This window comes from Myotis davidii, unplaced genomic scaffold (assembly GCF_000327345.1).
Source record: "Myotis davidii unplaced genomic scaffold, ASM32734v1 scaffold982, whole genome shotgun sequence".
NCBI lineage: Eukaryota > Metazoa > Chordata > Mammalia > Chiroptera > Vespertilionidae > Myotis > Myotis davidii.
In genome coordinates, this window is record NW_006293848.1 from 379,204 (window position 1) to 401,935 (window position 22,732).

General features: G+C 45.3%; 1 protein-coding gene across 1 annotated transcript in view; it reads left to right on the forward strand.

Moving 5' to 3' along the window:
* CPM (carboxypeptidase M) overlaps window positions 1-22,732 on the forward strand; it is a 70,323-nt gene that overhangs the window by 42,073 nt on the left and 5,518 nt on the right. The window contains exons 2-6 of the mRNA XM_015566544.1: window positions 721-818; window positions 10,629-10,801; window positions 12,749-12,933; window positions 13,945-14,115; window positions 17,321-17,473. Of these exons, the coding sequence (XP_015422030.1) occupies window positions 721-818; window positions 10,629-10,801; window positions 12,749-12,933; window positions 13,945-14,115; window positions 17,321-17,473 (780 nt within the window). The remainder of the gene's footprint in view (window positions 1-720; window positions 819-10,628; window positions 10,802-12,748; window positions 12,934-13,944; window positions 14,116-17,320; window positions 17,474-22,732) is intronic.

Here is a 22,732-nt window from a genome sequence, read left to right on the forward strand (position 1 = left end):
TTCTTGTTTTATGTGCCCAGAACTGGAGAGAAGAGAACCCAGTTCTGTGGTGCGTCACCCAAGAACCACCCTCTCACAATCCAGGACCCCTCGGGGTATGTTGGAGAGCTGGTTTTGGCCCAATCCCTGCAGGCCAGGCCAAGGGACCCCACCGGTGCACCCGGCCTCTAGTTTTCTATAAAGCACTAGAAACTCAGAGCAAAGCATATAATAAGCATTTTGGAAAAACGAGATCTATGTCACCCAACAAGTCTTCAGTTTTTTTGGTTTTAGTTGGGGTTTTTTTTAAATATATTTTTATTGATTTTAGAGAGGAAAGGAGAGGGAGAGAGAGATAGAAACATCAATGATGAGAGAATCATTGATCAGCTGCCTCCTGCACCCCCCCCACTGGGCATGTGCCCTGATCAGAATCGAACCTGGGACCTTTCAGTCCGCAGGCTGACGCTCTATCCACTGAGCCTAACGAGCTAGGGCTAGCCTTCAGTTTTTAAATATCACATTGTAAAATAGTAAGTTAAATATTTGTGCTGAAGTGAAGGGTCTGGGCTGGCAGTACACTGGGGCCCTTTAAGCACAGCAGTGCTAATTGTGAACTGGAGCATCTTGAAGCTTTAATCAGGGGAGAAGCAGTGGTTGTTTCCCTTGTCATTCTCCCAGAGTCCATTTGTCATTTTAAAAGACAACTTATTTTTCGGTCTTTTTTTTTTCTTTATAAAGGCAGAAACCTGTGGGTTCTTGTCGTGGGACGCTCACCAAAGGAACACAGAATCGGGATTCCAGAGTTCAAGTACGTGGCGAATATGCACGGAGATGAGGTATGTATGGGGCCTAAATAGGTGAAATGTCACCACAGAAACTCCGCTGAGGTCTTTTGAGCTCTGCCTAAGTGCCAAGAGGCAGCACAAATTACAGCAAAGAATCTGGAACGGTCTTCCTGTTGGGCCTTCTGAGAGAATTAAGCAACCAGAACCCAACAACCATCGCAGGCATTTGGTTGCTTACCTGCCCCCCCAACCCTCCCATCAGCAACAAGGTGACCCAGCAAAGGAGCTACATTCTGTTTAAGTTCCAAGCAATCAGAAGATCCCAAATTACTATCCAAACTCATAATATCTGGGTTTTTAATGCTTTTGTCACTTGGTCTTCATCTAATATTCAATGTTTTCCATGCTCAAGTTTAGACAATCAAAGTTAGGGTTCTCTCATAGCCACCATTCTACAAACACTCTAAAATTCCATAATGCCTTGTCTCTTTTCCAACTTAGCAGGGATTAACTCTATTTTTATCTTGTTTTCTATTATTTATTTTATATTTTGCAAAATACCCTTTTACTGCTCCTACCTGCCCTGCCATTCTTGCTAGGCATTTGAAAACGCTCACTGCTATTTCTCACCTTACATCTCAGAGTATTTTAAGAATATGACAGCTGGCCCTAGCTGGTTTGGCTCAATGGATAGAGCATCAGCCTGCAGACTGAAAGGTCCCAGGTTCGATTCTGGTCAAGGGCACATGCCCAGGTTACAGGCTTAATCCCCAGTAGGGGGTGTGCAGAAGGCAGCCAAGCAATGAATCTCTCTCATCATTGATGTTTCTATCTCTCCCTCCCTTTCTGAAATTAATATAAAATTAATTAATTTTTTTTAAAGAATATGACAACTGTAGTATTTTTTGTTCTCCAGGACTTCCTACAACTAGGCAATCAGATGGAAGGCAAAGATAGTTTATAGTCATCACATTCAGAAAAGTTTACGTAGGAATAATGTGTAACGCCCTGTAAAACACACTTAACTTTAAGGAATGTCAAAGTAAACGCATATCCAGTAAGTACAACCGGCAGGCTTGTTAAAACACTTCTGAAGTTGCAATCGTGTGGGTGGCATGCTCTAATCGAATGCTGAGCTTCCTGTTGTGGCTTACCCCGCCCCGAACTCGGGCTCTACAGGGACAGGACGCACGTACGCACGCAGGCATGCATGCTGCCCAACCTGTCCTGCCACAGACGGTTCTTCTTGAATCTGCAGCTGTGATACAAATGCTTGCCTCCAAGAAAGAGGCTGATCTTTGAACCTGATTTGTAGTTGGGTGGAAGTTCAATCCCTCTGTGACTTTTTGAGCATAATGGGCTGCGCTTTAAAAGACTTGGTACTGCTGGGAGTCTGACCAAAGTTGTTTCTAATAAAACAACCATTCATTATAGACAGCAGCCCAGAGTTCCTTTGCCTTTTGCTATCTGGCCTATTGATCAGGTCCTGTGCAATCCATTTCTAATAAGAGACACATGACACTCATTGGCTCCCGTCATTTATTACTGAATTCCTGACATTTCAGAGGTTGCAGCCTGTTGCTCCAAAATTAATTCTCTGAACCCAAACTTCCAAAGGTAAGCAGAGTCCTTTCCCTCGCTCACCTCTGACCATGCTTATTCCTTCCATGCACTTTCCCAAATTTCTGGCACCTTGCTCTCCAGGTAGTCAGTGTACCCCTCAGCTCAGGGCTCTCTGGTTCACTTTGATCTGGGGGGGGGGGCTTAACCCAGGAGCAGACGAGTCACTTGAGGTTGAAGTCTATCTCTTTACTCATCCTTCTTCTTCTCCCAGATCCTTTGGAGTTGAAAGAACATTTCAAAGCCCACGATTGAAAAGCACCACAGTAACCTCTTAGGGCCGTGACTCCTAACCTCCTTAGGATGGAGGCCTCACTCTTTGGCACAGACTCTGAATGCTGACCTCAGGGACTGTGCTGTTCCAGGATTTGTGGGCCCCGTGCGGAGAATCCCACAGGGGCACATGTGCACGGAATAGTGTGGTGGACAGAATTAACCACACTGTATTATAAAATGTTTCCTCTTGCCTGGCTGGTGTGGATCAGTAGTTGAGTGCCAACCTATAAACCAGGAGGTCAATCAATTCCTGGGAGATCAGGGCACATGCCTGGGTTGTGGGCTCGATCCCCAGTCTGTGGCATGCAGGAGGCAGCCAATCAATGATTCTCTCTCATTGTTGATGTTTCTATCTCTCTCCCTCTCTTCCTTTCCTCTCTGAAATCAATAAATATATTTTTAAAAAGAAAGAATTCTATATAATAAAGAGATAATATGCAAATTGACCATCACACCCTCACAAGATGACTGCCTATGACCAGGCCAGCAGGGGGGTTAGTGAGGGATGACCAAATGACTGAACAAGCAGGCTACATGGGGCAGCCAGGTTGGCAGCAGGGTTAGTGAGGGACAAACAAACGACTGAACAGGAGGCTACCAGGCTGGCGGGGGGACATGAGGGGTGACCAGGCTGGCAGGGAGGGCAGTTGGGAGCGACCAGGCCGGTGGGGGGGCCAGTTAGAGGCAACCAGGCCACCAGAGGGGGCAGGGGGGCAGTAAGGGGTGACCAGGCCAGTAGGGTGGACAGTTAAGGGCGACCAGGCAGGCAGGCAGGTAAGCAATTAGGAGCCAGCGGTCAAGGATTGTGAGAGGGATATCCAACTGCCCCCAAGGGGTCCCAGGAGGCTGGGCTGCACCCCCACCCCCCCGTGTGTGTGTGTGTGTGTGTGTGTGTGTGTGTGTGTGTTTCCACACTAAGGCCATGGCTACATGACAGTGGCATCAGCAGCATCAGGAAGACACAATTCTGTTAATCAGATCTGCCATGAGTTTTTACCTTACCTCATTTTGCCTTGTTTTATAATCTGATCATTTTTAAATTAAAAATAAGCTGTTATTACAAAACCAACATATGTGCACCTTAGAAAAAAATACAGATATGCAAACAAACCTTGTATACTCACCTTCCAAAAATTAGGGCTATTAATTCCTTACTATTTATGGTTCCAGATATTTGCACGTGCATTTATGTGCCTGTACTTTTACCAAATGAGCTACACTAATTTGCTATTTAAAATATTTTAAGTTAACACAACTCTCACTTCATGTCTCTAAATCTTTATCCTATTCTCCACTTTGTAGTTCCTCCAATTTTCCTCAGAACATCCCCCGCATTGCCCAAATGAGGATCCAGCCTGAGACCCTGTATCACATTTGGTTGATGTATCCCTTGAATCTCTTCTATTTCTAGGATTTAAAGAATCTTTTCATGGCATTAGATTTAATAAAGAGCCAATCAGTGGCCGGCCCTGCAGAATGTCCCACATTCTGAATATTTTGTTTCCTTCCTTATTGTAGTACTGAGCTAGCATATCTGGTTCCTCTATTTACTTCAAACGAGAAGTTAGATCTAAAGGTTTCTTGAATTTAGGTGAAATATATTTGGCTAATATATATCTTAGTAATTGTGAAGATGGGTTTATTTGGCTGATGCTGAGGGTTTGGGCTAATTAGCCTGCCTACACTCAGGAATGCAGAAAGCAAGTTGTGAGTAGCAAAACCAACTCAAAGTGGCCCATCTGCCAGCAAGTATTGTAACAGAAGCAGTGAAGTTAAATCTGCTCTTGTCTGACACTTGTCTCAGTCACCTGGCCGTTGGCTCATATCCTATTGATGGCGCTGCTCGCTCTGCCACAGTGAGCAGCCTGGCAAGCCAGCTCCTGTGCAGTGCTGTACAGGACAGTAATAAAAGCAGCCCGCACGTGTGGAGCACAGGCTACCCTGAGTGCTTGGTGGGCGTCGCTGCTTCTGCTCACCTCTGCAGGTGGCGTGTCTGTTAGCACATTTGCCCGGAACGGAGTCCTGGCTTGTGTCTGGTCATAAGCTGTCTGAACCCAGAGCCCTGAGCTCTACTTCCTTTATTCTCTCTGCTGCTTTTAGAATGTTCTGTTTTTATTTTCACATATAGGTCTAGGATTTACTTTTACATATAGATCAGGTTAATTTTGTTTGTATGGATACCTAGTTGTTTCAGTGCCATTAACAAGATTTGGACTAGCAAGCTCAGAGAATACTGGAATCAACATCTCCCAGTCACCTCTCTCTGTTCCTTTCTTTGATTGATTGATTGATTGGTTGATTGATTGATTTACAGAGAGGAAGGGAGAGAGATAGAGAGTCAGAAACATCGATGAGAGAGAAACATCGATCAGCTGCCTCCCAGCTGCCTCCAGCATGCCCCTACTGGGGATCGAGCCTGCAATCCAGACATGTGCCCTGACCAGGAATTCAGCCATGAACTCCTGGTCGACACTAACCACTGAGCTATGCTGGCCAGGCTGTCTGCCCCTTTTTTCTCCCTACTCCGTCCCCCCCCCACCCCGCCCCCAACTGCAATGAAGTCACACTGGGTAGCTAACTGACATTTGATAAGCCGTTGTCACCTGATGTTCATGCTGTTTCAGAACATGGGAGAAATATTTCTGAGTTTCTACCTTTTTCATTTTAATGAGACTAGAAGTGTTTCTCCAGACAACCCAGTCCCTCCTTGCGCATCCTTTGGGGTGGTGCATTGTAGAAGCCGGATTCTAGGTTCACTTTATGCAAGCGCCTAAGTGGCAGTGCTGACACACCTGAAGTCTAAGAATTGCTTTTAATCGCGAGGGAGGATACCAGCGCGCACTGAGCGGGGCTCTGGGCCATTCTCTCACTCCACAGATATTCCCAGTGTTTGCGAGTGGGGCCTTTGCCTCCTTGCCCTGTCCCTCCACCTCATCCTGCTACTGGCTGCTTTGTAGTAAACTGTAACCCAGTCTCTACAATCAGAGCTCTACTGAGAACTGGGACCATGCCCTGACATTGGGACAACTAATACCCGCGGCCTGAACGGGTGCCGGAGAGGAGCTGGGAAATCGCTGCTGCCTCCTTCCTCAAGTCCCACCCCCCACTCCAAAGATGTTATACTTGGGTAATCTCCAGACTGTTAAGACTTATCTAATTCCTCTCTAATACAAATATTGAAGTGAAGCCTGACTACGGGCTTAAAAAGTTGGGTGCCAATAGATTTAAACTAATCCAGTAATAGCAAAGCACAGGTCAGAAAGCTGGGTTCACAAGATGCCCTTGACCTCAGGACCCATGGTTGTAAGTAGTATTGGAGTAGGTGTTCAATGTGGGTTTGTTAAGCTTCACTGCATTACCGATTCTATTTTTTTTTTTTGAGGGGGGGAGTTTTTTAAAAACTCCTGTTTCTTAAACATCAATGCTTTTTTTTTTTACTAGGATGGTTTATTTGGGTATAGACTTTTGAAATATCCACATCACACTTAGAATTTCACAGTTGGTGGCATTAAGTTATATAATTACTTTGTATTCCAGATATATGGGTTGAAGGGAAAAATATTCCCTACATAATAGTGACCCTATTTTTCAACTTTAAAGACAAGTGATTTTCACACGCTCTCTAGATATGAGACAGCCTATGGGATGCAGTTGGTATGTCTAAATGTTTGCCTTTAGAGGATATGCTCATGTTTCCCTGAACAACAGGACATACTATCTGAAGCCGTGCCTGTCCCGGGAAGTCTGGGCTGTGTAGTCAGCATGCAGCAGAGGTTCCAAACTTAGTAAAACAAAACAAAAGATTAAAGCCTTAGAGCTTGTCCTTCCAAATGCCACTTCCCACATTTTTCCTCCACCCCATCCAAGATGGTAGGAGAATATCCTGTTTTGCAATGTGGCTTTGGATAATTAATTCTTCTTTTTGTTTTTGTATTTTAAATATGTTTTATTGATTTTTATTTTTTTTTACAGAGAGGAAGGGAGAGGGATAGAGAGTTAGAAACATCAATGAGAGAGAAACATCTATCAGCTGCCTCCTGCACACCCCCTACTGGGGATGTGCCCGAAACCAAGGTACATGCCCTTGACCGGAATCGAACCTGGGACCCTTCAGTCCGCAGGCTGATGCTCTATCCACCGAGCCAAACCAGTTAGGGCTTCGTTTTGTTTTTTGTTTGCTTGTTTTTTATTGTTTTTAATCCTCACTTGAGGATATTTTTCCATTGATTTTTGGAGAGAGTGGAAGGAAGGGGGAGAGATAGAAACATCGATGTGCAAGAGACACATCCATTGGTTGCCTCCCGCACATGCCCCGACAGGGGCCAGGGATCGAGACTGCAACCGAGGTACATGCCTTTGACCGGAATCAAACCCAGGATCCTCAGTCCACGGGCCGACACTCTATCCATTGAGCCAAACCAGCTAGAGCTAAATCTTCTTTTTGGATTTAGATAGAACTAATCTTTACTCAAGATGAAGTATCTCATCCCTTTTAGGCATATATTTATATATATAATCCCTTTTGGTGAGGCTGGGCTGGGTGACCAGAAAGTCTGAGCCTTCGGCATGAGCAGAACTGTTAGCCCCATCCCTGTGCAGTTTGTTTAATATTGAAAATCCTTCGAAGGAAATAACTTGAACGTTTGTATGTCTCCCCTCACTAAGGGACTGAAGTCCTCATGTTTTCAGAAAATTCCTCCTGGCATAGTTTTGACCTTGGAACAGACTTGTCGACAGTAATTTTTGAGTCCATGATATACCAGGAACAGGGTAAGATCCCAGGGCCACCGAGAAAGCGAGCAGGATCCCTGCCCCCAGGTCTAGATGGTGGAGTGGGGCAGGGTGGCCAGTCAGGGTCGGTCAGGCCATTGTACCTATGTGAGCAGTGTTGGGATGGCACACATGTGCACAGCTATGCATAGGCTGGGAGGCCGGGTAAAAGTGTGCCAGGCACAGTCATCTTGAGGCTGTTTGAAGAGGATTTAGTCAATCGATTGTAAATTAAATCTGTAACACCACTGTGGCACCTCAGAGCTAAGAGTGTACCACTTCCCAGACTCCAGCTTGGGATCGCTGACGCTCCTGTGCTACTCACACTCCCTCTCACACTGCCTATGTCACGGGTTGCTCCTACAAAAATGCTTACATTGTTTATAAACATTCTTGAAAGAGCTCACACACTCAGTTTCATCTGTCTAAATTCCAGCATGACCGAACTGAATGAAAACGGATGGGCCATTATTTTCTGTTTTCTGCATTGTGGCCGGTTCAATGGCCGCATGAGTTATGAGGGAAAGGCTGCCGGAGCTGGTGTGTTCAGCCTTTCGCTTTCTTCATTAGGGAGTCTCTCCTGAAGTCCACCCTCCCCAGAAGGAAGTGAGCGGCCGAATGAAAGGCTGCTTAAGCTACTGGACACTGTTTTGACCACATTCTTTCTTAATATTTGAACTCTCTAAGGTTTCATATTCAAAGACTTAATTTTAAATGAAGAGAAGTTTATACATAAAACATGAGTGTGTGAGACATTTATATTAAAGTTGGGAAGAATTAATTTGAATATTATTTGGCATAAATCTGCTGTTACAGAGGCAGCAAAAATGTGGCCCAGCCAAAAAAAGAGGACTTTGTTTGACTCCCTCTGAAATTTCATCTGTTTACTTCAGCATTTTTTAAATCATCTGACTCTTTGCTAGTGTTTTATTGTATTTCCAAGATTTTTATTTACCCTCTGCAGTGAAGAACTTGGGGTTTGTTTTGGCATATGGAAACAAACAGAAAAGCATGATTTTTTTTCCCTCCAGTAACATAGGTTTTCTTTCATTTAAAAGTGACACTGGGGGCCTGGCCTGTGTTGCTCAGTGATTGGAATGTCGCCCTATGAACCAGGAGGTCATGGTTCGATTCCCAGTCAGAGAACATGTCCAGGTTTCCGCCCGATCCTGAGTAGAGGGCATGCAGGAAGCAGCCGATCAACAATTCTCTCTCATCATTGATGTTTCTATCTCTCCCTTCCTCTCCGAAATCAATAAAAACTCTATGTTTAAAAAAAAGAAAAAAGAAAATGAAAGTCCCCAGCCCCCTCTCGCTGGTTTTAGGGTAGCCAGTAGATGGCTCATGGAGGTTGCTTCCAAAAGTGCTTGAGTTTCCAAAGCACAGAATTGGAAACCCAGTGCATGACTCGCTTAACTTTTCTGGTTATTAGGTTGTAAGGACTTTTTCAAGTGCAATTTTTGTTGTAAAAACAAAAATCACAGTAGGGGGAAAAGATAGAAACTAGCAGGAAGAATCCGAAGCCAGAATTGAATATTTCCACTCTGAATGTCATGGCGACCTGTGAGTAAATAATTGGCATATGCCAAATTTTCTTAGTCCCAATTATTTTGTGTTTATTTATTCAGATAAAAAATTCATAAAAAGTGGTCTCTTTGCTTGCTTGCCAGTGAGGAGCAAAGGAATTGCTCATCCTTTGTCACAGCAATGCATTCCCACAGTGGGGTTGTAATGGAAGGGTCTTTCCCTGCACTGCCTACATTAATGCCTCCCCAGCACTATCTCTATTTAATCCCCTGCTGCCCGGCTTCCCATCTCCAAACCCTCAGCAGCACCTGATCTTATGTAAGAGGTAGACATTCCTTACTCAGAAACAGGCTCCTTAAAGCCAGGGTTACAGGGAGAAATTGATAATCAAATCTTTCCATAATAAGGCTAAAATGTGAATTACTTTAAAAAAAAAAAAACAGTAAATCTCTCCAATCATTGCTGCATAAGATAATTTTAGGTGGATGTGATGACTGTTTTATTTTCAGAGTCATGCTTTTATTTTATTTTAATTGTAGTTTTTGTTAATCCTCACCCAAGGATGTTTTTCCATTGATTTTTAGAGAGAGTGGAAGGGGGAGAAAGAGACAGAGAGAGAAACATCGATGTGAGAGAGACACGTCGATTGGTTGCCTCCTGCATGCTCCCTGGCTCCCTGACCAGGGCCAGGGACCAAACCTGCAACCGAAGTATATACCCTTGATTAGAATAAAAACCGGACCCTTCCGTCCAATGGCTGATGCTCTATTCACTAAATCAAAACTGGCTAGTGCTTTCATTTTAATGTACATTCGAAACATACCCAGCAAAATGGTAGTGACACAGAGTTTTTTCGTTATTTTAATTTATTTTGACATTCAAAATTATTTTGTATTCATTTCAGGTGTACAGCATAGTGGTTAGACAGGTATATACTTTACAAAGTGTTCCCCCAACATTTCAAGTACCTACCTGGCACCATATATAATTATTAGCTATATTCCCTATGCTGTACTGTATATCCTCATGACTGTAACTATCATTTGTACTTCTTAATTTCTTCATCTTTTTCACCCAGATCCCCAGGCCCCCACGCCTCTGGCAACCTCAGTCTGTTCTCTGTATCTATTAGTCTGTTTCTATTTTGTTTGTTCATTTATTTTGCTCTTTAGATTCCACACGCCTATACGTGAAATAATATGGTATTTGTTTTTCCTTTTTAAAAATATTTATTTATTAAATTTATTGGGGCAACATTGGTTAACATGAACATATAGGTTTCAGGTCAGTTCTATAATATACAGTTTCTTTATCCATTGGTCTATCCAGCTGGGTCACTTCCGTAGCTTGGCTATTGTAAATAATGCTGCAGTGAACATTGGGGTGCACATATTCTTTCAAATTAGTGTTTTGGGTTCACTCTAATCCTTTTTAAAAAAAATAAATTATTTACAGGTGGGTAGTTTTTAATTAACTTTTAAAAGAACTTCTACTAATGAATAATTTCCTGCACCCCCATGATTGACGGCCACTCGCCAGTGTCGATGTTCTTGAGAAACAGGGGTCTCTCTCGCAACTGGTTCTGGTAACATTTACTACGCGTAGAGCCCCTTGCTGGGGAATTTGAACTGTTGTCTGACCTAATGCTATCCCCTTCCCCACATGCAGACTGTAGGGCGGGAACTGCTGCTCCATTTAATTGACTATCTCATAACCAACGATGGAAAAGACTTTGAAATCACCCGTTTAATCAATAGTACCCGGATACACATCATGCCTTCAATGAACCCAGATGGATTCGAAGCTGTCAAAAAGCCTGACTGTTTTTACACTAATGGAAGGTAAGGAGGGGCTAGTCAATCTTTATTTAAAATACAACAAAACAACAAAAAGCTCCCCACTCCCACCCCCTTGAAGAGAGTCCCTGGGCCCTGTGCGCGGAGTTAGGGGACCATCTCAGAGCTGAACTCTCTCCACGGCTGCCTGCTGGCTGCTTTCAGGATGAAAAGTGAAATCCGAATATGGCTGCTTTCCTCCTGTGCCCTCCTTACTGCTGCGTTCCTCCCTCCTCCCTCACCTGCTTCCGCAGCTCCTGCAGCCTTCGTCTTCTGGATCTTGTGGTTCTTTCTCACCTCAGGCGCCCTGCACTTTCCACTCCTCAAGCAGCATGTCCTCAAAGACTCCTGCCCTGGCCTAGCAGGCATTAGGTCCCTAATGATGCCCATATCTCCTGCACTTTACTCTCAGAGCACCATCTTCAGTGTCCCATTTCCTGTGTAGCATCTAAACTCTACGCTCCCTGAGGTCAGGAATCCTGTCCACTGTGTTCATCAATCCCTGGGGCCCAGCATAGTACCGAGGCCCTCAATGATGACCACTGGATTTATGAAGCCAGTACGAGAACTAATCAAAAAGAAGAGTGAGTCTCACAGTATTTTTTTTAAGTGAACAGATCCTCAAGGTTTTTCCTTCATCATAAAACAAAATATGAAGCTTAGAACCAGATCACTTGGTCCTTTCTCTTTTCTCCTCCCAGTTCAAAATGCTTGCATCTCTTAAGGGCCAGCGTTCTTTCAGATCCGCAGTTGGGTTCATCGCCTTTAAGCCTCAGCACAATCTTTGTAGTTTTAGTCTGCCCACCGTAGCCACTCTGCTGCCTGTCCAACGCCGCTGCCCCCGCGCACCCGGAGAACCCTGACCTTCTCGCCTGTGTCACTTTGTGGGGTTGGTGCTGGCCACTTACAGAAAGTCCGGCGGGTTTTAGGAACATTCGCCGTTTTTACGAGAGCGCTGTCAGGATGGAAAGTAGTATTTCTGACTTAAACAGTTTATTTGGTTTCAAGCTGCCTCGGGCAGTTTGGAATTTCTCAAATGTCTAATATACATTTATATTCGTGCAACTAAAAGTTTGGTTGCTTCTACCCAAAATAAATAAAATCTCACATGTGACCCCTTCAGGGTTCTCTAGCATATTTAAACATGGCCAGAACCCTTTCCAAGTAGCACCTGCCAGTGGTTTCTGCTCTCAGTACTTTGTAACAAACCACCCCAAAATGTTGGGACTTAAAGCAACCTCTTTTTTATTTACTCTCAGTTCTGTGAGTTAGGGATTTGGGCAGCGCAGCAGAGATTAGGGTTGGCTAAGCTCCATGCATGGTGTCTGGGCCTCCGCTGGGGTCTGGCTGAGACAGCTAACGTGGGACCACATGTCTGGAGTCTCACTTCCGATTGTCCCCTGGGTTCCTTATATCTCTGTGTGGGCTCTCCACGTGGCTATGGTTGGGATCTCGGGGTTCCAAAAGGGAGTGGAAAGAGCAACCAGTAGGTTAGCTTGCTGATGGGGTCTGACCAATCAGGACTGGGCAAGGTGGGCCGGACACGCCCTGGAGCCCTCCCACAGTTTCTCCCCGGTCCTGATTGTGCACTGATGGGGTCCCTTGGCCTGGCCTGCACCCTCTTGCAATCCAGGATCCCTTGGGGGATGTTGAAGAGCCGGTTTCAGCCCGATCCCCACAGGCCAGGCCGAGGGACCCCAAGTGGAAATACTCATCAAACCTCTGCTTACATCCCAGTAGCTACTGTCCACTGGTGAGAGCAAGTGGCAGGAGAGGGGGCTGCATGTTGTGTGAACGCCAGGTGTGGCTCCCTGGAGGCGGCCAAGGCAACCGTCAACCCTCTGCACTCATATTTGGAAAACCCCCTGGAGCCCAAACAAAATGTTTACACATTGCAGGAATCCACTCCCGCACATGCCATCAGTAAATCCCCCAAAATTCTTTCTTTTAAAGGGAAAATAATAACTTCTATGACCTGAATAGAAATTTCCCCGATGCTTTTGAATTTAATAATGAATCAAGGCAGCCTGAAACTGTGGCGATCATGGAGTGGCTGAAAACAGAGACGTTCGTCCTCTCGGCAAACCTCCATGGCGGTGCCCTGGTGGCCAGTTACCCTTTCGATAACGGTGTTTCAGGTAAGCAAACTCGGGTTGAAACTCTGCCTCTGAAAGGGAATTAGCTCTCTCCCTAGTGACTTTGCTGGCAGGGGTAGAAAGAGCCGTATTTTCTCAACCCTGAGCCATCCTCCCTACAACTTATAAACAGTAGCTGGACAGTATGGCTGCATTGACAAGCAACAACAGGATTGCTTGACATTCACCAGTGAAACAGTAAAACTGGGATTTCGATGACCTCATAAACGGCAGCATAACTAAGGGAAAATAAAACTAGAACAACTTATCTTTCTTTGCTAATCATCCTATATAATAAAAGCCTAAAATGCTAAGTGTCCTACCATTCATTCGACCGTTTGACTGGTCGCTATGATGTGCACTGACCACCAGGGGGCAGACGGTCCGACCAGTAGGTTAGCTTGCTGATGGGGTCTGACCAATCAGGACTGGGCAAGGTGGGCCGGACACGCCCTGGAGCCCTCCCACAGTTTCTCCCCAGTCCCGATTGTGCACTGGTGGGGTCCCTTGGCCTGGCCTGCACCCTCTTGCAATCCAGGATTCCTCGGGGGATGTCAAAGAGCCGGTTTCGGCCCGATCCCCACAGGCCAGGCCGAGGGACCCCACTGGTGCACGAATCCGTGCACCGGGCCTCTAGTATGAGTAGTAATTGCTGACTCCTCTTAAAACTCTGCAGGATGAGGTATACCCAGGCCCTAAAATATGACAGCGGTTTCATTTAACCCCTACCCAGGGGTAACTTGCCCGACCTCCAGAAATCAGCAAGAGTGACTATTTAGCTGATGGAGGAGGAGTTTGGATTTATAGATGGTTTATTCTGTGTGCTGTCACCTCGTGTGTGCTCATTACACAGTAGGAAGGAAGGGGAGGGGTATTCACGGACGTGGGTAGAGGATTTCTCTCTAAGCAATGAGAGCCTCTGAGTGTGAAGTGCTGCTGTTCCTGCTCATGGCACTGTGTGCTGCCTCTGACCCTGATGTCAGCACGTGGTCTTGGTTTGTCTTTCACTTGCAGCAACGGGGACGTTACACTCCCGGAGCTTGACCCCCGATGATGATGTCTTTCAATATCTTGCAAATGCCTACGCCTCAAAAAATGTCAACATGAAGAAAGGAGATCAGTGTAAAAACAAAATGAACTTCCCGAACGGGATTACAAATGGGTACTCTTGGTATCCTCTCAAAGGTGAGTTTCTCTCCTTTTCTACCAGTTCCTAGTGCCTGCACCAGGGCTACCAGCTGGTTGTCATGTGTGTCAGGCACCGTGCGGTCCCTTCCCTCAGAGAGCAGTGGGGTGATGGCCGTTAGAGAGATGCTCAGACATGTTCCTCACTGCCAGGGCCGCCTTCACTCACTCAGATGCTTGTTCAGCGTTTTCTACGATGAGTCAGGGAGGTGTGCCAAGAAAGATGAACAGGTCACAGCTCTTCCCCCCAGTTTGATAGGGAAGAGTGACATGCAAATAAGTCATGGCAATGGCAGTATAATTAAAATGAAAATAGAATTGAGAAAAGGTACAGTGCCCTGGGGTGTAGAGCCAAAACACAGGAGGAAGTGGGAAAGACCTTGGAGAAACGTAATGCTTCCATCTCATCTGATGGGACAGCTGTGGCTTAGAGCCAGGGAACTGTTGTCAGGCCACAGCGAGTCCCAGTGCTGCCAGATCTTCCAGGTGATACAACCAGCTGGATTCGGACATGAGGGCTCATGGTGTTAAAGCCGCTTTGCAAGCTAAACAAAACACTCTTCAGTCTGGATGCAGTGGGAGGGGGGCCTCCAGTTTTCCAACCTCGGAACAGGCTGGCCAGTGAGGGAGGGAAGGGGAGGAGACTGCCAGGTAGGGAACATGGGAGGGGGGGGTGCTCTATCAGAAGGAATAATAGAAGCAGAAACCCTGATATAAGGGATGTCAGAGAACTCATCTCAGTCTGGGAACTGAGAGATAATAGGGACCTAGGATGGAGGGACGAGAGGGAAAACGGTGCTGGAGCGGGTTTCCATGGCCTCAGTGGAAAGTGCCCCCTCCCAGGCTGGCTGGCCTGACCCTCCCAGCTGCAAGCTTCTGCACACAGGCCACTTCCCCGGTTGTTCCTCCGGGTGCAGAGGTATCAGAAGTCTTGCACACACTGGCACTGCGGTGTCTGGGTGGCTTGCTCCAGCTTTCCAGGTAAGATAAATAAGCATAGACCACGAGTGCTAGGCAGCAGGACCAGCTAGACACCACGACATCCCAGACTTCTCTGCTCTGTCCCACAGCCTCCCCACTCCAGCTCGGGGCTCCAGCTTCATCCCTGCTCATCGCGGGGAGCAAAGGGCCCCTCCTGCCCAGCGGCAGAGCTGTGCCTGGGATACGCTGTGTGCACATTTCCGGGCAGATCCAGATGTGTGGGAAATTAGAGAGGAACCCAACCTTGCTGCCAGGAATTGTTCCAAGGGTGCCTGTGTGTGAGCTGTGCATCCTCCGGAGGAAAAGGCAGGCAGAGCCAGCTACTGTAAGGCGCGTGAAACAAAGCACTCTGGCTTGGCCTGGGTGGTTGGCAGCCAGGCCCGCCGGCCTGTCCAGAGGTGCACACACTCCGCACACTTGGCATCTCAGTCCCCGTGCTCTGCACACCTGTTGTACCTTAAAGTTCTGCCTACCTGAGACAGCCATCCGCCCAGCGCTTTTGTTTTGATTCTCTCTCCATGTTTTCCCCTCTTCTATTTCACGGTGAAAATGAGGTCAGAGAAATACAAAACTCTATTTTAAAAAAATAGAAAGGACAGAGACATTCTTCCTGGCTGGAATCTGAACCTAAATAGATACTATTTAATATTCAAATAATATTTTGATTTATTTTGACCATTTTTTTTAGCATGAAATTTTTTTCTACTTTAGTACTTCCCAAATACCCTGATGGAGTTGAGAATATATATTTTATTGGGCAGATATCAAGTCTAACAAATTAAAATCTGGCAGTAACTACTTCCTTCAGAGTTACTAAATTTTATCTCATCAAATCAAAAATGCCATTGATTGTAAAATATACTACCGAGAAAGAAAGAAAGAAATGCTTCCAGCCAAACCAAATGCACAATGATATTTTTTTAGCCATCAAATTTTAGACACATCCCAATTCAGAGATCTTAAAATATGAAAAGTTTTGCATCTTAGAAAAGATGAAATATGATTTTAACCCATTGAAAACAGGCTCTCCAGAGAGAAGAACTGGAAAGTGTGGGTACCAGCAACCCCGGAGCAGGAGTGCTTGGGCCTTTTGCCTCTCGAGAGTCAGCACAGCACCTTTTCCTTCCCAGAAACAGCTTGATGTCATGGCTGAGAGCATGGCGGCTCGAGCAGGAGCCTGTGCCCTGGTCTGTCACCTCTGGCTAGAATCCCTGGGCATGTTACTCACCATCTCTGACCAAGTTTCCTCATCTGTAAAATATGGGTAACAATTGCTCTGAGGCTTAGATGAGTTGATACAAAGCTCTTTAGGCAGTACCTAGCAATAGTGAACACTCATTAAATGTTGGCCATAATTATTCCTCCAAATTAGTGTACTACTTAGCTTTAAAAAAAAATTTTTTAATATTTTTATTGATTTCAGAGAGGAAGGGAGAGGGAGAGATAGTAACATCAGTGATGAGAGAGAATCATTGATCTGCTGCTCCGCCCCCCCCCCACACCCGCTCATTGGCCCAAAACTTGGGCAGTGTGCCCTTGACCGGACTTGAACAAGGGACCCTTCAGTCCACAGGCTGATGCTCTATCCACTGAGCCAAACCAGCTAGGGCTGTAGGAATATTTTTTTAAATATGTTTTATTGATTTTTTACAGAGAGGAAAGGAGAGGGATAGAGAGTTAGAAACATCGATGAGAGAGAAATATCGATCAGCTGCCTCCTGCACATCCCCTACTGGGGATGTGCCCGCAACCAAGGTACATGCCCTTGACCAGAATCGAACCTGGGACCTTTCAGTCCTCAGGCCGACGCTCTATCCACTGAGCCAAACCGGCTGCGGCTGTAGGAATATTTTTAAAGAAGTGTCACTGTAGTGTACATCTGTTTAAAATGTAATTTAGGAAAGAAAGATAATTTGAAGCATCCTTTTAGTAATGTATGATTACAAACTAGGACCCTTCCCCTGCCCCTCACTTAATTTTAGGCACAGTTGAACTTCAATCAGCTGTGATCTGGTTACCCATATGGGAAGATTTAGGGTTGCCCGGTCATGCCTGGGTATTGAGCTGCCAAACCCTGATTTTATATGCTCATATGCCAACTTCACCTTTTCCTGTTTACGTGTACTTTCCGTGCAACTGTCTGATTCATTGGTCTTCAAGGGCTGGGACTCTTGGCTCCACTCCAATTTTAGATCTTAAAAATAGTGACTATGCTTGTGCTTAGGTGGAATGCAGGATTATAACTACATCTGGGCCCAGTGCTTTGAAATTACGTTGGAGCTGTCATGCTGTAAATATCCTCGCGAGGAGAAGCTTCCGTTCTTCTGGGATTCCAACAAAGCCTCGCTGATTGAATACATAAAACAGGTGCACCTAGGTTTGTACGATTTCCTGATTAGTTCCTGTTACAAAATATAACACCTAGCAGAACCTCTGGGCTGAGAAAATGCAAGCCCCTATTTGTGTTTTCTCAGTCCAGCCCCACTTTCGTACACAACTAACGGTTTAAAATTCTCTGCGTGAGCGTCTGCAGCATGTGAGAAATGCAGCGCCTGTAGGTTCATGTAAGAGAAAGTATGGTGTATGCTGCTTTAAGTGGGGATGTGATATCGAGTACTTCTCATTGTACATGTTGAGTGACCTGGAGAGCTGGGAAAAGATCAGGAAAACTGGTTGTTACATCATCACCCAGTTAGAAAAGAGCCAAGTTTGCTTGTCACCCACCAGGCCATGTCACAGACTCAGAGAACATCTGATGCACCGTTAGCTGTCACCGCTCCCACCCTTCACGCTGCCAAATGGCCTGGCACCGGGCATCCTCCCAGCCCGTTTTTTGACAGCTCTCTGGCCTTGATCACAGACCAAATGGTTTGTTAAAACACAGATTTCCGGGTCCCGCCCAGGGCATGTGTGATTCCGTGGGTCCTGCATGGTTAGCATCTCCCCGGGGGATGCCGACACTGCGGATCCAGATACACCCACTGATGGTGGTGATGGTGTCACACACAGTTCACTGGAGCTCATTTGACAGCCTGTGTCTCTGGGCGGGGTGGGTGGGGAAGGCTCTTCATTGCCAGAGTTAAAGTTACTTTTCTCCATTCAGAACTTCCCACCTGCTACCAAGGAAGGAAAAGTAAGAAGCACAGAGGTACAGGACTGAGTACAAGGAGAATTAAGAGCTCTCCTTGACCACTAATCCAAAAAATGGGTGCCCCCCACCTTCATACCTATTTTCCCATTCCCATGCCCCCTGCCCAACATGAGTACACGGAGGTTACTGGTGACCTCCCAGGACTGTGTCTAACTAGCTAAGACATATATGAGGTAGGTCGATTCCCTGTGGCAGATGCTACAAAATTTCATCTTTCTTTTTCACTAGCATATACCATTTATTTACTTATTGTTAATCCTCCCCCAAGGATATTTCTTCCATTTGAATTTTAGAGACTGGGAGATGGGGGGGAGAGGAGAGAGAGAGAGAGAGAGAGAGAGACAGACAGACAGACAGACAGACATTGATGTGAGCGAGACACATAGATTGGTTGCCTCCCATACATGCCCCCAACCGGGACCGGAGACCAAACCCGCAACCCAGGTATGTGCCTTGACCAGGAATCAAACCTGAGACTTTTCAGTGCACAGGCCCATGCTCTACCACTGAGCCACACTGGCCAGGGCATAACATTTATTAAGCTTATTATTGTGCCTTTCTCCTTTCTAATTGTCATCAAAGTTTGCTTCGGATGCTCTCTTGCTTAATATTCTAGTATTTATCCACTGATTTTTCCTCATGAGACACATACCAGCTTAACTTTTCTACTGTATTTCTGACTGTATCGGCCCTTTAGTGTGTACGCTGCCTATTCTTTTCTAAAATTCCTCCTCACCAGCATCAACGGCGGAGGGTCACTGAACATGCACTGCGCTCCACGGAGCTGCACCCCTGTTTTTGGAATTTGTTGAGGTTACTTACCAAGCACGGAATTAAGGCAGGCCCTGAGGAGCTCATCGTGCTGACATAACACTGCCAGTGAAGGGGCTTTGTAAACTGTTCGATAGCATGCAAACCATAGCATAGCTGTTGCCATTATTAATTTGGAAGGCGTACAAGCCCCTTTACATGAGGTCTTATAAAGAATCTGTATCTGGCTGGCTGGCTCTATAATGAGATATGCACAACTCACTTAAAAATGTATTCATCAGCACACCAACCCTGCCCCCTTGTGGTTTAACACGGAGGTGTCGTTTTTTGTTTTTTTTTCTAGCTTAACATGAAACCCTATTTCAAAACACTGATACAGTGTCGTTATTGTTACTTGATAGACAGAAAGAAAGGTTCTCTTCATACTGGTGCCCAATAGGCAGCCAAAGAATATCTTTGTTTGTGGGTGATGGGAGCAAACACCTCCTTCTTGGTATTGTTCTGGTTTAAGGAAATTGTTGGTATTTGTCCGTCACATTCGCTGGTACAGTTTCACCACTTGCTAAGGAAGATGCCTCAGATTTTGACCCGCCTGAAGCCTCAGAGGGGCCTGGCCAAGAGGACAGGAAGGCCCACGCTGTTTTGTCGTCTGCCCGTGTAAAACCTTGAGCACGCCATTTGTCCAAATGCAGTTCCAGTCGTTCTGGGCTCTCTCTTCTCCCCCCTTGAGCTATATCTGTTAGGCCATATTGTTTTGATAATTATACCTTTCTTGGTACAGTTTGAAATCAGGAAGCGTGATCCCTCCCCCTTTTTATTCTCAAGGCTTCTTTGTCTATTCAGGGTCTCCTGTGATCCCATATGCATTTCAGGATTAGTTCTAGTTGAGAAGAACGCCATTCGTATTTTAATAGGGATTGCAGACCTCAAGGCCAGCATAGCAAAAGAGGGCGAGTCTGATTCTAGGGGCCTGGCATGCTTGTCCCCCTCTCTGGGGAGAAGCAAAGATGAGCAGGACACAGTGTTACCTGTTGCTGTCCTCTCTCCCCAAAGCAGACCTGAACCCTGAGGTTTGGGGGATGGCCCACAGCACCCAGAAACCTAAGCAACCTGTCCTAAGAGAATCTGGTACGTGCTGAGTTCCAGAAGCCTGTGGGTCACAGATAGCTGTCAATCTGTCACCCGATGCAGAGGAGGTGGCAACTGGTCACCCGTGGGAACAGGGAGTGGACACGCCGTCTCCGAGTCCCACCCATTGTGCCCGGCAGATGCAGTTCCAGTTCTTGCCAGACACAGGCTTCTCATTCACGAAGCTGATATACTTCCAAGGGAAGGGGAGCTTTACGTTTCTCTACCTCGTTTTCAGATTTGTCTCAGATTTTATTCTTCTTTGTTTATTATCTGAGCTTTTTCCAGAATTTTACTTTTTTGTTTCCCCTGATGTAATAGTACTGGCTCTCTCTGCATCTCTTTGGAGCTACTGGTCTTTCTCCAATATTTCAATTTCAACATATAAAAATAAATTGTGTGTTCTGGTAAAACAATTACTCCCCTCTAAAGGAAAGGTTTGATGGTGCCTGGACAGAATATTGTAAAGACATGTAAGGTATGAAGACAGCTTTTATTTGGCTGATGTATGGGGTTTCCCTCCAATAGAAACTCCATATTTAAGCATGTTCTGTGTTTGTTCAGCAACAGTGACATTCAAATACCCCAGCCTACCCTACCTTGAAGAACTGTCTCTAGATTTGGAATGTGAAATATAGGATTTAAAATGAGAAGAGTTTAAAATGTAAATGGCCTTTTATTAACTAACCATAGTTCTGAAATTTTTTAAAAAAATGTTTTATTGATTATTTACAGAGAGGAAGGGAGAGGGATAGAGAGTTAGAAATACTGATGAGAGAGAAACATCAATCAGCTGCCTCCTGCACACTCCCCACTGGGTATGTGCCTGCAACCAAGGTACATGCCCTTGACCAGAATCGAACCTTGGACCCTTGAGTCCACAGGCTGATGCTCTATCCACTGAGCCAAACCGGTTAGGGCCATAGTTCTGAAATTTTGAGGTAAGGGGTATGGTGTTGGTTCGGTGTGGGCTCTGGAGACTAGCATGGACTCACAACTAGGCTATGCCATGTAGTTGGTTATGTGAGTTTGAGAAGGTTGTTGAATAATCCAATACCTTAGTTTCCTCACCGTGTAAAGCTGTGGTAATAACATTGCCTATCTCATACAGTTGATGTGAGGATTCAATGAGAAAATGCACATTAAGCACTTAGCATAGAACCTGAAATATACTAACTGATCAATGAATATTCAGTTATTAGTAATGATAAGACTCCATCAATCGATTCCATGCTCCCAAGTAACCCTGTGATTATAATTTTGTTACCCATGTAGTTTGCCTTATGGCAAGACTTTATTGAATCCCTTGCATAGCTAATTACCCTGCTGTAAAGTAATACATTGGTGTTGTTGAGTTTTGTTTAGGATTTTATGGAATCTACCTGTGGCAAAGTCACAGTGCAGTTTGGTGACTGAGAAAACATCTTGAAAATGACAGGAATGGATTTAGGATTTTATGCTTTCTAATTTTGATATAGCATACTTATCCTGTAAATCAGATTGGTAGCTTGATTGTATTTTAATTACATTAAACATAAGTTTACCGGGTTCTGGATCAAGGTGGTGATGTAGGAGGATCCTGAACTCGCCTCCTCCCACAGACACCAAATCTGCAGCTACAAATGAAACAAATTCCTCTGAAAGAAACTACCTGACAGACTCCTACATATTGAATGAATGAGAAAAAGAAAACACACATTGAAACTCTTGGAGAAGCTGAGACACAATCTCGCCATAACCCTTATTCCAAGTACAGCACCCACAATCAGGAAGGAACTCACAACTCTGTTCCCTGAGGTGTGAAAGGTTTGAACCCCACATCTGGCACCCCATCTTTTAAGAAGTACACTAGAGAGATGAGTCCCCAAAACATCTAACTTTGAAAGGTGAGGGTATTGCATCCATGAGACCCACAAGGATATAGAAAACTAAGAAACAGTTCTTAGAGGCCTCATAAGACTCACCTGGCTGTCCACCCGCAGAGACAGCCAACTGAGAAATGCCCGGTCTCTCTTTGAAAGAAGCCTGTTTGCTTGTCTTAAAGCTTCAACCCAAGGGGCAGGCCTCTAATTTAACCCACATCTAGGTACCTACTGAAATATTCTCCATAGATGGAGACTGGCAGGTATCATCATTTCACCTCCCTCCTAGTTACCAGTATCTCCACACCCTCTCCTTCCCCCACAAAAAAAAATGTGACTAAAATATTGGCAGAGGATCTGAATAGAGATTTTTCCAAAGAAGAATAATAGCCAACAGGTACATGAAAAGGTGCACAACATCAATAATCATCAGAGAAAAGCAAATCAAAAATCACAATGAAGTGTATTGCCTCCCACCTGTTGGAATGGCTGTTACCAAAAAGACCAGAAATGACAAGTGTTGGCGAGGATGTGGAGAAAAAGGAGCCCTTTTACACCGTTTGTGGGAATGTAAACTGGTACAGTCTCTGTGTAAAAACAGCATGGGGGTTCCTCAAAAAGTTAGCATAGAATTACTGTATGATCTGGCGATTCTACTTCAGGGGGAAACACTAACTTGGAGAGATCTCTGCACCCCCATGTTCACTGCGGCTTTACTTACAAT